The 12,278-nt window shown below is 50.6% G+C and overlaps 1 protein-coding gene and 1 long non-coding RNA gene across 2 annotated transcripts; both read right to left on the bottom strand.

Annotated features, from left to right (window-relative positions):
• Positions 1–2,139: 2,139 nt before the first annotated feature.
• On the bottom strand, positions 2,140–8,782 carry LOC104916488 (unconventional myosin-Va-like). The gene is made up of 5 exons (XM_010727532.3): positions 8,527–8,782; positions 6,302–6,424; positions 4,472–4,532; positions 3,216–3,303; positions 2,140–2,246 (listed from the first exon to the last, which is right to left on the bottom strand). Exons 1-4 carry the CDS (start codon positions 8,599–8,601, stop codon positions 3,242–3,244), a joined length of 321 nt encoding a protein of 106 aa, XP_010725834.1. The 5' UTR covers positions 8,602–8,782; the 3' UTR covers positions 2,140–2,246; positions 3,216–3,241.
• Positions 8,783–9,440: 658 nt separating this feature from the next.
• LOC104916489 lies at positions 9,441–12,270 on the bottom strand. Its single transcript, XR_002110565.2, has 6 exons — positions 12,047–12,270; positions 11,798–11,895; positions 11,064–11,150; positions 10,839–10,950; positions 10,265–10,476; positions 9,441–9,650 (listed from the first exon to the last, which is right to left on the bottom strand). It is a non-coding gene; the product is annotated as an uncharacterized LOC104916489 (long non-coding RNA).
• Positions 12,271–12,278: the final 8 nt, after the last annotated feature.

Below are 12,278 nucleotides of genomic sequence, written 5' to 3'. Positions count from 1 at the left end.
GGGGGGTGAACGGGGTGGGAGGGGATTGGAGGGGTAAAAAAGCCTGTAAGAGACCAAAAGACCCCATAAAATCCCATAAGACCCCATAGGACCCCATAAAACCCCATAAGACCCCACAGGATCCCACAAAGCCCCCTTAAGACCCCATAGAATCCCATAAAGCCCTCACAGAACCCGATAAGGACCACATAGGACCCCATAAGACCCCATAAAACCCCATGAGCCCCATAAAACCCCATAAGATCCCATAAAACCCCATAAGATCCCATAAAACCCCATAAACCCCACAGGACCCCAGAAAATCCCATAAGACCCAATAGAACCTCATAGGACCCCATAAGAGCCCATAGGACCCCATAAGACCCTACAGTGACCCCATAGAGAAGTTTCTGGACCCCATAAGCACCCCACAAGACCCCACAGAAACCCACAAGACCCCATAAACCCCACAAGACCCCATAGAGAAGTTCCTGGACCCCATAACCCCATGAGCCGACCCTATAAGGACCAGATCCCATAAGCTGACCCTATATGGAACCGACCCCATAAGGAGCTGGCCCCGTAAGGACCCGACCCCATAAGAACCCGACCCTATAAGCTGACCCTATAAACCGACCCCACAACCCCATAACTGACCCCATAACCCCACACCCGACCCTATAACCGACCCCATAACCCCATACCCAACCCCATAACCTCTCTGACCCCATAACCAACCCCACAACCCCATATCTGACCCTATAACCCCATAACTGAGCCCATAACCCCACACCCAACCCTATAACCGACCCCATAACCAACCCCAAAACCCCATAACCCCATACCCGACCCTATAACCGACCCCATAACCCCATACCCGACCCTGTAACCCCCCTGACCCTATAACTGACCACATAACCAACCCCATAACCCTCTGACCCTATAACTGACCCTATAACCGACCCTATAACCCTCTGACCCTATAAGCGATCCCATAACCGACCCCACCAACCTGTGATGAGGCTGTGGATGAGGAGGGCTTCGTTTATGGGGTTGTAGGCCAACATCCCTCTGCAGGGCTGGGGAGCTGCAATGGGGGCAGCAGTTATGGGGTCACTTATAGGGTCAGGGGGTGTTGGGGAATGGCTGCAAGAGCAGGGCAGCCATGAGAATATGTACGAGCATAGCTGGTGCAGCGGCACAGAGTGCATACCCATGAGAAAATACTAGGAGTTAGATAGGAGTCACAACGTCCTTGGGGCAGCATGTAAACAGCGGGCCCACATCTGCAGCTGTGCTCTGTGGATGTGGGGGGGCTGACAAGTAAACTGGCTTAGCAGCACAGGGGTGAATGCTGACTGAGCATTGGTTAAGGCTGAGCAGCCCACCTAGCAGCCAACGTTGTGCACCAATAGTAAGTGAACACGTGTATTGGAAACCTATATAAACCCTATGTGTGCAACAATAAAGTGAAGCTTGATCACTCATATTGAGTACTGTCGTGCTTCCCCGCTTGAGAACAATCTGATTAGGATGCTATCCGCGGCAAGGGGGATTATGGGGTTTATGGGGTTGGGTATGGGGTTATGGGGTCAGTTATAGGGTTGGGTATGGGGTTATGGGGTTGTGGGGTCGGTTATAGGGTCAGGTGTGGGGTTATGGGGTTGGGTATGGGGTTATGGGGTTGTGGGGTCGGTTATAGGGTCAGAGGGGTTATGGGATCGGTTATAGGGTCAGAGGGGTTATGGGGTCAGGTGTGGGGTTATGGGGTCAGGTATGGGGTTATGGGGTTGGTTATAGGGTCAGAGGGGTTATGGGGTTGACTATGGGGTTATGGGGTCGGTTATAGGGTCAGAGGGGTTATGGGGTCGGGTGTGGGGTTATGGGATTGGTTATGGGGTTATGGGTCGGTTATGGTGTTATGGGGTTAGGAATGGGGTTGTGGGGTTATGCAGTGGTTGTGGGGTTATGGGGTCATTTATGGGGTTATAGGGCCACTTATGGGGTTATGGGGCCAGCTGTGGGTTTATGGGGTCAGTTATGGGGTGTGGGATGGGGTTATGGGGTCCTTTATGGTGTTACGCGGTTGGTTATGGGGCTTTGGGGTGGTTATGGGGTGGCTGTAGGTTTATGGGGTATGGGGTGGGTTTATGGGGTGGGTATGGGGTTACGGGCTGAGTATGAGGTCGGGTTATGGGGTTTTGTGGTGGTTTCGGGGTCCAACCTTCCATTTGTAGTGCCATCCCATGAAGAGCCTCCTCCAGGTCCTGGAAGGGGCAGAGTTACAAACGACCCCATAAAGACCCCATAAGACCCCATAAAACCCCCATAGGACCTCACAGCCACCCCATAAGACCCCATAGGATCCCATAAATCCCCCATAAGGACCCCATAGGACCCCTTTACCATATAAGGACCCCATAAAACCCCATAAAGACCCATAGGATCCCATAAGACCCCACAGGACCCCTTTGTCCCTTAAAGACCCCATAACACCCCATAAGGACCCCATAACACCCCATAGGACCCCATAAAATCCCACAGGACGCCATAAGACCCCATGAGACCCCATAGGATCCCATAAATCCCCCATAGGACCCCACAGAACCCCATAAAGCTCCCATAAGACCCCATAAGACAACGTAAAACCCCATAAGACTCCATTGGACCCCGCAAGGCCCCATAAAATCCCACAGAACCCCATAAGACCCCATAGGACCCCATAAAATCCCACAGGACCCCATAAGATCCCATAAGACTCCATAAAGCCCCTATAAGACCCCAAAGGACCCCACAAGACCCCAGAAAGCCCAAAAGGACCCCATAAGACCCCAAAGGACCCCATAGGACCCCATAAATCCCCCATAGGACCCTATAAGACCCTATAAAAACCTCTCACCCTTTTGGACCTTATAAGCCCCCATAAATCCCCCATAGGACACCATGAGACCCCATAAGACCCCATAGGACCCCATAAAATGCCACAAGACCCCATAAAATCCCACAAGACCCCTTAAGACCCCATAGGACCCCACAGAACCCCATAAGACCCCATAGGATCCCATAAATCCCCCATAGGACCCCAATGGACCCCATAAGACCCCAATGGACCCCATAAACCCCTTAAGACCCCATAAATCCCCCATAGGACCCCATAAGAACCCACATACGACCCCATAAGACCCCACAAAAGTCCGTCACCCCATCACAAACCCCATAAAAAAAACCCGTAAGACCTTCCTGGCCGCCTGCAGTTCCTCTCTCATGGCCTCCAGTTGGGTTTCGTGCTCCAATCTCTGCTCCTGGAGCTGCACTTCCAACAGCCTGCAATGGGATCAGAGCCACAAAACCCCATCAAGACCCCATAAACCCCATAGGACCCAGTTAGAACCCATAAACCCCATAAGATCCCATAGGACTCCATAGGAACCCATAGAAACCTATAGGATCCCATAAGACCCCGTAGAACCCCATAAAGACCCCATAACACCCCATAAAGTCCCATAAAGCCCCATAGGATCCCATAAACCCCATAAGGCCCCATAAAACCCCATAGGACCCCATAGGACCCCACAGACCATGTAGGACCCCATAGGACCCTATAAGACCCCACAGACCCCATAAGACACCACAGGACCCCATAAGACCCCATAAAACCCCCATAGGACCCCATAGGATGCCCCAGTACCCCACAAGACTCCATAAGACCCCATAAAGCCCCATAGGACCCCATAGGACCCCATAGACCTCGTAAGATCCCTTAAGACCCCATAGGACCCCATAAAGCCCTTAAACCCCATAAAACACCCATAGGACCCCATAAGTCCCCACAGAACCCCATAGGACCCCAAGGACCTCATAAGACCCCATAAGGACCCCATAGACCCCATAAGACTCCATAGGACCCCATAGAACCCCATAGAAGCCAATAAAGACCAATAAAACCCCATAAAACCCCATAGGACCCCATAAGGTTCCATAAGACCCCATAAAGACCCCTTAGATCCCATAAGGCCCCATAAAGCCCATAGGATGCCATAAGACCCTAAAAGACCCCATAGACCCCATAAGACCCCAAAGGACCCCATGGAACTCCATAAATCCCCCATAGGACCCCATAAATCCCCCATAAGGCCCCATAAGACCCTATAGGACCCCATAAATCACCCATAAATCTTGCATAGGTCCCCATAAAGCCCATAAGACCCCATAGGACGCAATAGGACCCAACAGGATCCCATAAATCCCCCATAGGACCCCATAAGACCCCATAGGACCCCATAGGACCCCCATAAAAACCCATAAGACCCCATAGGACCGCATAAGACCCCATAAAACCCCATAAAGTCCCAAAAGGGAAACCCCACAGTTATGGGGTCTGAACATGTACCCTATAAATAACCCCATAACTGACCCTATAATTGGCCCTTTAAATGATGCTATAACCGACCCCATAACCAACCCCATAACCGACCCTATAACCACCCCATACCTGCCCCCGTTCCCAGCTCCCTTTTTAGGTTCTCGTTCTCCTCTTCCAGTTCCTCCATGTGCTTATGGGGTCAAAGGGGGATAGTTATGGGGTCGAGGACGGTTATGGGGTCAGGGACGGCTTATAGGCTCAGGGCTGGGTTTATAGGGTCAGGGTCATCTTATGGAGTCAACATTGGGTTTATAGGGTTGGCTTATAGGGTCAGGGGTTGTATTATAGGGTCAGGATAGGGTTTATAGGGTCAGGATCAGCTTATAGGGTCAGGGCTGAGTTTTAGGGTCAGGGTCAGCTTATAGGGTGGGTTTATAGGGTCAGGGGCGGCTTATAGGGTTGGCTTATAGGGTCGGGGCTGGGTTTACAGGGTCGGCTTATAGGGTCAGGGTTGGGTTTATAGGGTCGGGGTCAGCTTATAGGGTTGGCTTATAGGGTCGGGGCTGCATTTATAGGGTCAGCTTATAGGGTCGGGGTCGGCTTATAGGGTCGGGGGTGGGTTTATAGGGTCAGTTTATAGGGTCGAGGTCGGCTTATAGGGTTGGGGGCAGCTTATAGGGTTGGCTTATAGGGTCGGCTTATAGGGTCAGGGGTGGGTTATGGGGTCGGGGTCAGCTTATAGGGTCAGGGTCAGCTTATAGGGTCAAGGTTGGTTATAGGGTCAGGGCGGGGCTTACAGGGTCAGCTTATAGGGTCAGGGGTGGGTTTATAGGGTCAGGGGCGGCTTATAGGGTCAGCTTATAGGGTCGGGTTTGGGTTTATAGGGTCAGGGTTGGCTTATAGGATTGGGGCTGGGGTATAGGACCAGGGATGGGTTTATGGGGTCGAGGTTGGATTTATAGGGTCGGGGGCGGCTAATAGGGTCAAAACAGAGCGGCTTATAGGGTCAGGGTTGGGTTATAGGATTGGGGTTGGCTTATAGGGTTGGGGCTGGGTTTATAGGGTTGGCTTATAGGGTCGGGGCTGGGTTTATAGGGTCGGCTTATAGGGTCGGGGCTGGGTTTATAGGGTCAAGGATGGGTTCATGGGGTCAGGGGCGGCTTATTGGGTCAGCTTATAGGGTCAGGGGCGGGTTATAGGGTTGGGGCTGGGTTTATAGGGTCAGGGTCGGCTTATAGGATCAGGGGCGACTTATAGGGTCAAAATGGGGCAGCTTATAGGGTCAGGGTTGGGTTATAGGGTCAGGGATGGATCTATAGGGTCAAGGTTGGGTTTATAGGGTCGGGGCTGGGTTGGATGGGGTTATAGGGTCAAGGTTGGGTTTATGGGGTCACGGGTGGGCTTATGGGGTCACGGGTGGGTTGGATGGGTTTATAGAGTCAAGGATGGGGTTATGGGGTCATGCATGAGTTTGTAGGGTTGAGGATGGGTTGGATGGGTTTATAGGGTCAAGGTTGGGTCTACGGGATCAGGGATGGGTTTATGGGGTTGAGGATGGGTTGGATGGGTTTATGGGGTCAAGGATGGGTTTATGGGGTTATGGGGTCAAGGATGGGTTTATAGGGTCAAGGATGGGTTTATGGGGTCAGGGACGGGCTTATGGGGTCACAGCTTGGTTTATAGGGTCATGAATGGGTTTATGGGGTCAGGGATGGGTTGGATAGATTTATGGGGTCAGGGATGGGTTTATAGGGTCGAGAATGGGTTGGATGGGTTTATAAGATCAAGGATGGGTTTATAGGGTGAAGGTTGGGTTTATAGGATCATAGATGGGTTTATGGGGTCAGGAATGGGGTTATGGAGTCAGGAATGGGTTGGATGAGTTTATAGGTTCAAGGATGGGTTTATAGGGTTGCTGGTTCTTATAGGGTGGGTTATGGGGTCCCGTGAACCCCGTACCTTTCGGAGCCGCCCTATTTCCTCTTGTAGGATTTTCAGGCGCCGCCCTTCATCCCATTCCCGATCCCGAAGTTCCCTTTGCAGCCCCGCGATTTCATCGTGTAGGGCTTTGTGGGATCTGTCCTGTCACCCCAAAAACGACCCCATAAGGATCCCAGAGCCAATAGGATTCCATAAAACCCCATATGACCCCGTAAAACCCCATAAAGTCCCCACAGAACCCATCAAGACCCCATAAAACCCCATAAATCCCCTATAGGACCCCATAAGAACACACAGCATGCCATAAGCCCCCATAAAACCCCCATAGGACCCTATAAGCCCCCATAGGACCCCATAAAGTCCCTGTAAGACCCCATAAAGTCCCTGTAAACCCTATAGAACCCCATATATCCCATTAAGACCCCATAGGACCTCATAAGACCCCATAGGACCCCAAAGAGACCCCATAAATCCCTCACAGGACACCATAGAGACCCCATGAGACCCTATAAGACCCCATAGGCCACCATAGAACCCAATAGGACCCCACAGGACCCCATAAATCACCCATAAGACACCATAAATCCACATAGAACGCAATAGGACCCCATAGGACCCCATAAATCCCCTATAAACCCCCCATAGGACCCAATAGGACCCCATAGAACGTCACAAGACCCCATAAATTCCCATAGAACCCCATAAGCCCCCATAAGACCCCATAGAACCCAATAAGGCCTCATAGGCTGCAATAGAACCCAACAGGACCCCATAAATCCCCTATAAGACCCCATAGGACCCCATAAGACCCCATATAACCCAATAGGCCCCCACAGGCTGCAATAGGACCCCATAGGCCCCCATAGGACCCAATAGGACTCCATAGGACCCCATAAATCTCCCATAGGACCCTATAAGATCCCATAAGACCCTATAAGACCCCACTGAACCCCATAAAACCCCATAAGCCCCCATAAGACCCCTAGGCCTCAATAGGACCCCATAGGCCACCATAGAAACCAATAGGACCCCATAGGCTGCAATAGGACCCCATAGGACCCCATAAATCCCATACAACCCCCCATAGGAACCCATAAATCCCCCATAGGACCCCATAGAGACCCCATAAGACCCTATAAGACCCCATAGGACCCCTTATGCCCCCACAGACCCCACAAGCCCCCATAGAACCCAATAGGCCCCCATAGGCTGCAATAGGACCCCACAGAATCCCATAGGACCCAATCAGACCCCACAGAACCCCATAAATCCCCCATAGGACCCCATAAACCCCCCATAGGACCCAATAGGCCCCCATGAAACCCCATAAATCCCCCATAGAACCCCATAAATCCCTGATAAGACCCATAAATCCCCCATAGGACCCCATAGAGACCCCATAGGACCCCATAGAGACCCCATAAATCCCCACAGAACCCCAAAGGACCTCATAGCCCCCATAGACCCCCATAGAACCCAATAGGGCCCCATAGACCCCCATAGAACCCCATAAATCCCCCATAGGACCCTATAAGACCCCATAGGACTCCATAAATCCCCATAGAACCCAATAGGACCTCATACCCCCACAGACCCCCCATAGAACCCAATAGGACCCCATAGAACCCCCATAAATCCCCTATAACCCCCATAAGACCCCATAAATCCCTCCTAAATCCCCTATAAATCCCCTAAATCCTCCATAGGACCCCATAGGGCCCCATAAATCCCCACAGAACCCAATAGGACCTCATAGCCCCCATAGACCCCCATAGAACCCAATAGGACCCCATAGGCTGCAATAGGACCCCATAGGCTGCAATAGGACCCCACAGGACCCCATAAATCCCCTATAACCCCCCATAGGATCCCATAAATCCCATCATAGGACCCCATTAATCCCTCATAGCCCCCATAGGACCCCATAAATCCGCATAGAACCCAATAGGCCCCCATCGAAACCAACAGGCCACCATAGAACCCAATAGGGCCCCATAGGCTCCCATAGAACCCAATAGGACCCCATAAATCTCCCGTAAGACCCAATAAGACCCCCATAGGACCCTATAAGACCCCCATAGGACCCCATAAATCCCCATAGAACCCCATAGAACCCAATAGGACCCCATAGGACCCCATAAATCCCCTATAACCCCCATAAGACCCCATAAATCCCCCCTAAATCACCCATAGAACCCCATAAATCCCCTATAAGACCCCCTAAATCCCCTATAAGCCCCCACCTGCTGGTGGATCCTCCTCTGCAGCTGCACCACCTTCTGCTCCATCCCCACCCCCAGCTTCTCCACACCTCCCATTGAACCCCGTTGGGATCGCAGTTCATCCAGTCGCCGCAGCGCCACCTGGCGGCGGTAAAAGCATTGCAATGTGATGGCGGCCAAACGGAGTTGCCGATACCGGAAACGGGCAGCCCAACCCCGGAAGTGACGTTGGATGGTGACGGCGCTGCGGACGGCCAGGGCCTGCAAAATGGCTGCAAGGTGAGAAAGGGAGGGGGTGAGGATAAATAGGGGATTTCATGGGGGATTTGTGGGGCTTTATGGGGTCCTATGAGGGATTTATAGGATCTTACGGGGTTTTTATGGGGTCCTATGGGTGCTTATGGGGGATTTATGGGGTCTTATGGGGGATTTATGGGGTGTTATGGGGTCCTATGGGGGTTTATGGGATTCTATGAGGGATTTATGGGGTCTTATGGGGTCCTATGCAGGATATGTGGGGGATTTATGGCGTTTTTATGGGGTCTTATGGGGTCCTATGGGGGCTTATATGGTTTTTATGGGGTTCTATGGGGTCCTATGGGGGATTTATGGGGTTTTGTAGGGTTTTATGGGGTCCTATGGGGGATTTGTGGGGTTTTAATGGGGTCTTATGGGGTACTATGGGGCCTTTATGGGATCTTATGAGGTCTTACGGGGTTTTATGGGGTCTTATGGAGGATTTATGGGTTCTTATGGGATTCTATGGGGGATTTATGGCGTTCTATAGGGTTTTACCTCGTTTTATGGGGTCCTATGGTGGATTTATGGGGTCTTATGGGGTTCTATGGGGAATTTATAGGGGATTTATGGGGCTTTATAGGTATAGGGTTTTATGCAGTCCTATGGGGTTTTATGGGGTCCTATGGGGTTTTTATGGGGCTTTATCGGGGCCTTATGGGATCCTATGGGGTCTTTATGGGGTTTTTATGGGGTTTTATGGGGTCTCCATGGTTTCCTCTGGGGCTCTGCATTGCTCATTAACGAAGGAGCTCGTTAAGGCTCACCTGGTGGTAATTCCTCCTAATTAAGGTGCCCCAACGAAGGCCTGGATCTTAATGGCAGCTGTGCAGAGCTTCTGGTAGCGTCTGAGGAGAGAAAACAGCGATTAATTAGTAATTAATTGTCATTAATAAACCCTAATGCAGTGAATTTATTGCTTTGGGTCGTTATTAGAGGCTATTAGGGGGGCTAATTAACGAGCTTCGCTAATTAGGGCTGAGATTTAAGAGTTTCAGCCATTGGTTTCAATGGGGTGTGTGAGAAAACACCAATTAATTACTAATTAGCGGTCATTAATGAGCCCTAATTGGCTGAATTCATGGCCTTGGGTCGTTATTAGAGGCTATAAGGGGGGGCTAATTAATGAGCTGCGTTAATTAGAGCCTACTATTAGAGCCTATTAGAGATTATTTTATCTATCTTCCAGGACCCTACATTAATTAGAGCCTGTTATTAGAGGTTAATGAGCCTCATTATGCAGCTGCCAGGACCCTGTGTTAATTAGAGCCTATTAGGGCAGCAATTAAGTATCTATTAAGTGCCTATTAGGGGTTATTTTATGTATCTGCCAGGACCTTGGGCTATTAAAATCTATTATTAGAGGCTAATGAGCTTCATTATGTAGCTGCCAAGACCCTGCGTTAATTAAAACCAATTATTAGAGCCAATTAAGCCTCGCTCTGGATCTGCCAGGACCCACCTGCACACCAAAAATCCCCGGATGTAATGTTGCAAAATGGCGGCCACCAGGCTCTTCCGCCAGAAGTGACGGCGTTGAAGCAAACCCTTGTACGTCGCCTGAATCAAAATGGTGGCCGCCAGGAGCAGCTCCACCCGCAGCTTTTCTAAATAGGCGGCTTGGGAGGACCGGAAGAAGAGTTTGGTGCGGCCTAACCGGAAGTGCTCCGGGTCCTGGAAGGGAGATAAAACAAACAATCGTTAATTAAAATCAAATAAAGCGTCCAGGCGGCATTGTTTTAATTGCTTTTAATTAAGTCCTCCAATAGGTCCTGGAAGGTGAATATGAAGGTTAATAAAGTCCTCCAGTAAGTTTTGGAAAGGGGGTGTTGAGGTTAATCAAGTCCTCCAATAGGTCCTGAAAGGTGAATAGTGAGCCTAATAAGGTCCTCCTATTAGGTCATTAATTAGCTTAATAACTCATTTTAATGAGGGCTTCCAATGAACCTAATGAAGTCCTCCAATAGGTCCTGGCAGGTCACTAATTAGCCTAATGAAGTCCAATAATTAGGTCATTAATAAGCCTAATAACTCACCTTAATGAGGTCCTCCACCAGGTCCTGACAGATTAATTTGGGGTCCTTCTTAATTGCTTCTCACTTCTTAATTAAGACTCGATAACGATTCAGGAAATCCTGATAGGAACATCTGGAAGAAAAAGGTCCTAGAAGGTTAAAAATGGGGTTGGAAAGGTCCTGGAAGGGGAAAAATGGGTTGGAAAAGGCTCAGAAAGGTCCTGGAAGGGGGAAAAAAAACCCTACCTGGAAGGAAACCCCGCAGCGCTGATCTGGACCGTCTCCAAAACCCCACAAGCCCTCAGTTGTTCCACGGCCCTTTTGGGGTCTAACCTAAAAAGATCAGGAGCTGGAGGACCTGGAAGGTCCTGGAAGGGTGCTAAAAATCCTATTTGCCCTATAAAGGGTTCTATAGGACCTATAAAGAGTCCTGCCCCATAAACGGCCCTATATGCCCCATAAACAGCCCTATATGCCCCATAAAGGGTCCTGCCCTATAAATGGCCCTATTTGCCCCATAGAAAATCCTATTTGCCCCATAAACGGCCCTATTTGCCCTATAAAGGGACCCTATAAGAACCCCATTGGGGATCCCATTTCTGACCCCATAAAGACACCAATTCCGACCCCATTGGACCCCATTTCCACCCCATTCTTTGCGACCCCATAAGGACCCCAATTCCGACCCCATATGGACCCCATTTCTGACTCCATAAGGACCCCATAAGGACCCCATAGGGGACCCCATTAAAACCCCATTTAGGACCCCATTCCGACCCCATTAGGGCCCCAATTTGGGACCCCATTTCTGACCCTATAAGGACCCCAATTCCGACCCCATATGGTCCCAATTTCCACCCCATTCTTTGCGACCCCATAAAGACCCCGATTCCGACCCCATATGGACCCCATTCTTTCGACCCTATTAAGACCCCATACATGACCCTATAAGGACTCCGTTATTTGGGGTTGCCCCTTACCTGGAGGGTTCCCAGTCCTTGTTGGGTTTAATGCAGCGCACATAATGGGGGGTAGTGGCATTTAGGGTTTCCATCAGCAGCTGCAAGGAACACCAAAACTGGGGGGGAAAAAAAAACATAAATCCCATAAAGATTCCGGGACTTATAGGGACCTCCGCTGGAGGACCAACGTTGGAGTCTTTCCTTTGGAGGACAACATTGGAGGACTTCCTTTGGAAAACCTCCGTTGGAGGATTTCCGTTGGAGTACCTCTGCTGGAGAACTTCCACTGGGGGATTTCCATTGGAGGACTTGCGTTGGAGGACTTCCTTTGGAGGACCAACATTGGAGGACCCACTTTGGAGGACTCCGATTGGAGGACCTCCGTTGGAGGACCTCCATTGGAGGACCAATGTTGGAGGACCATCGTTGGAGGACCTCAGTTGGAGGACCAACGTTGGAGGTCCTCCAAACTGCCCCCCCATCCCCCCCAAACCCCATA

This window comes from Meleagris gallopavo, unplaced genomic scaffold (genome assembly GCF_000146605.3).
Source record: "Meleagris gallopavo isolate NT-WF06-2002-E0010 breed Aviagen turkey brand Nicholas breeding stock unplaced genomic scaffold, Turkey_5.1 ChrUn_random_7180001902558, whole genome shotgun sequence".
Lineage (NCBI taxonomy): Eukaryota > Metazoa > Chordata > Aves > Galliformes > Phasianidae > Meleagris > Meleagris gallopavo.
The sequence above is the reverse complement of the archived record's forward strand: the minus strand, read 5'-3'. Positions and strand labels throughout refer to the sequence as shown.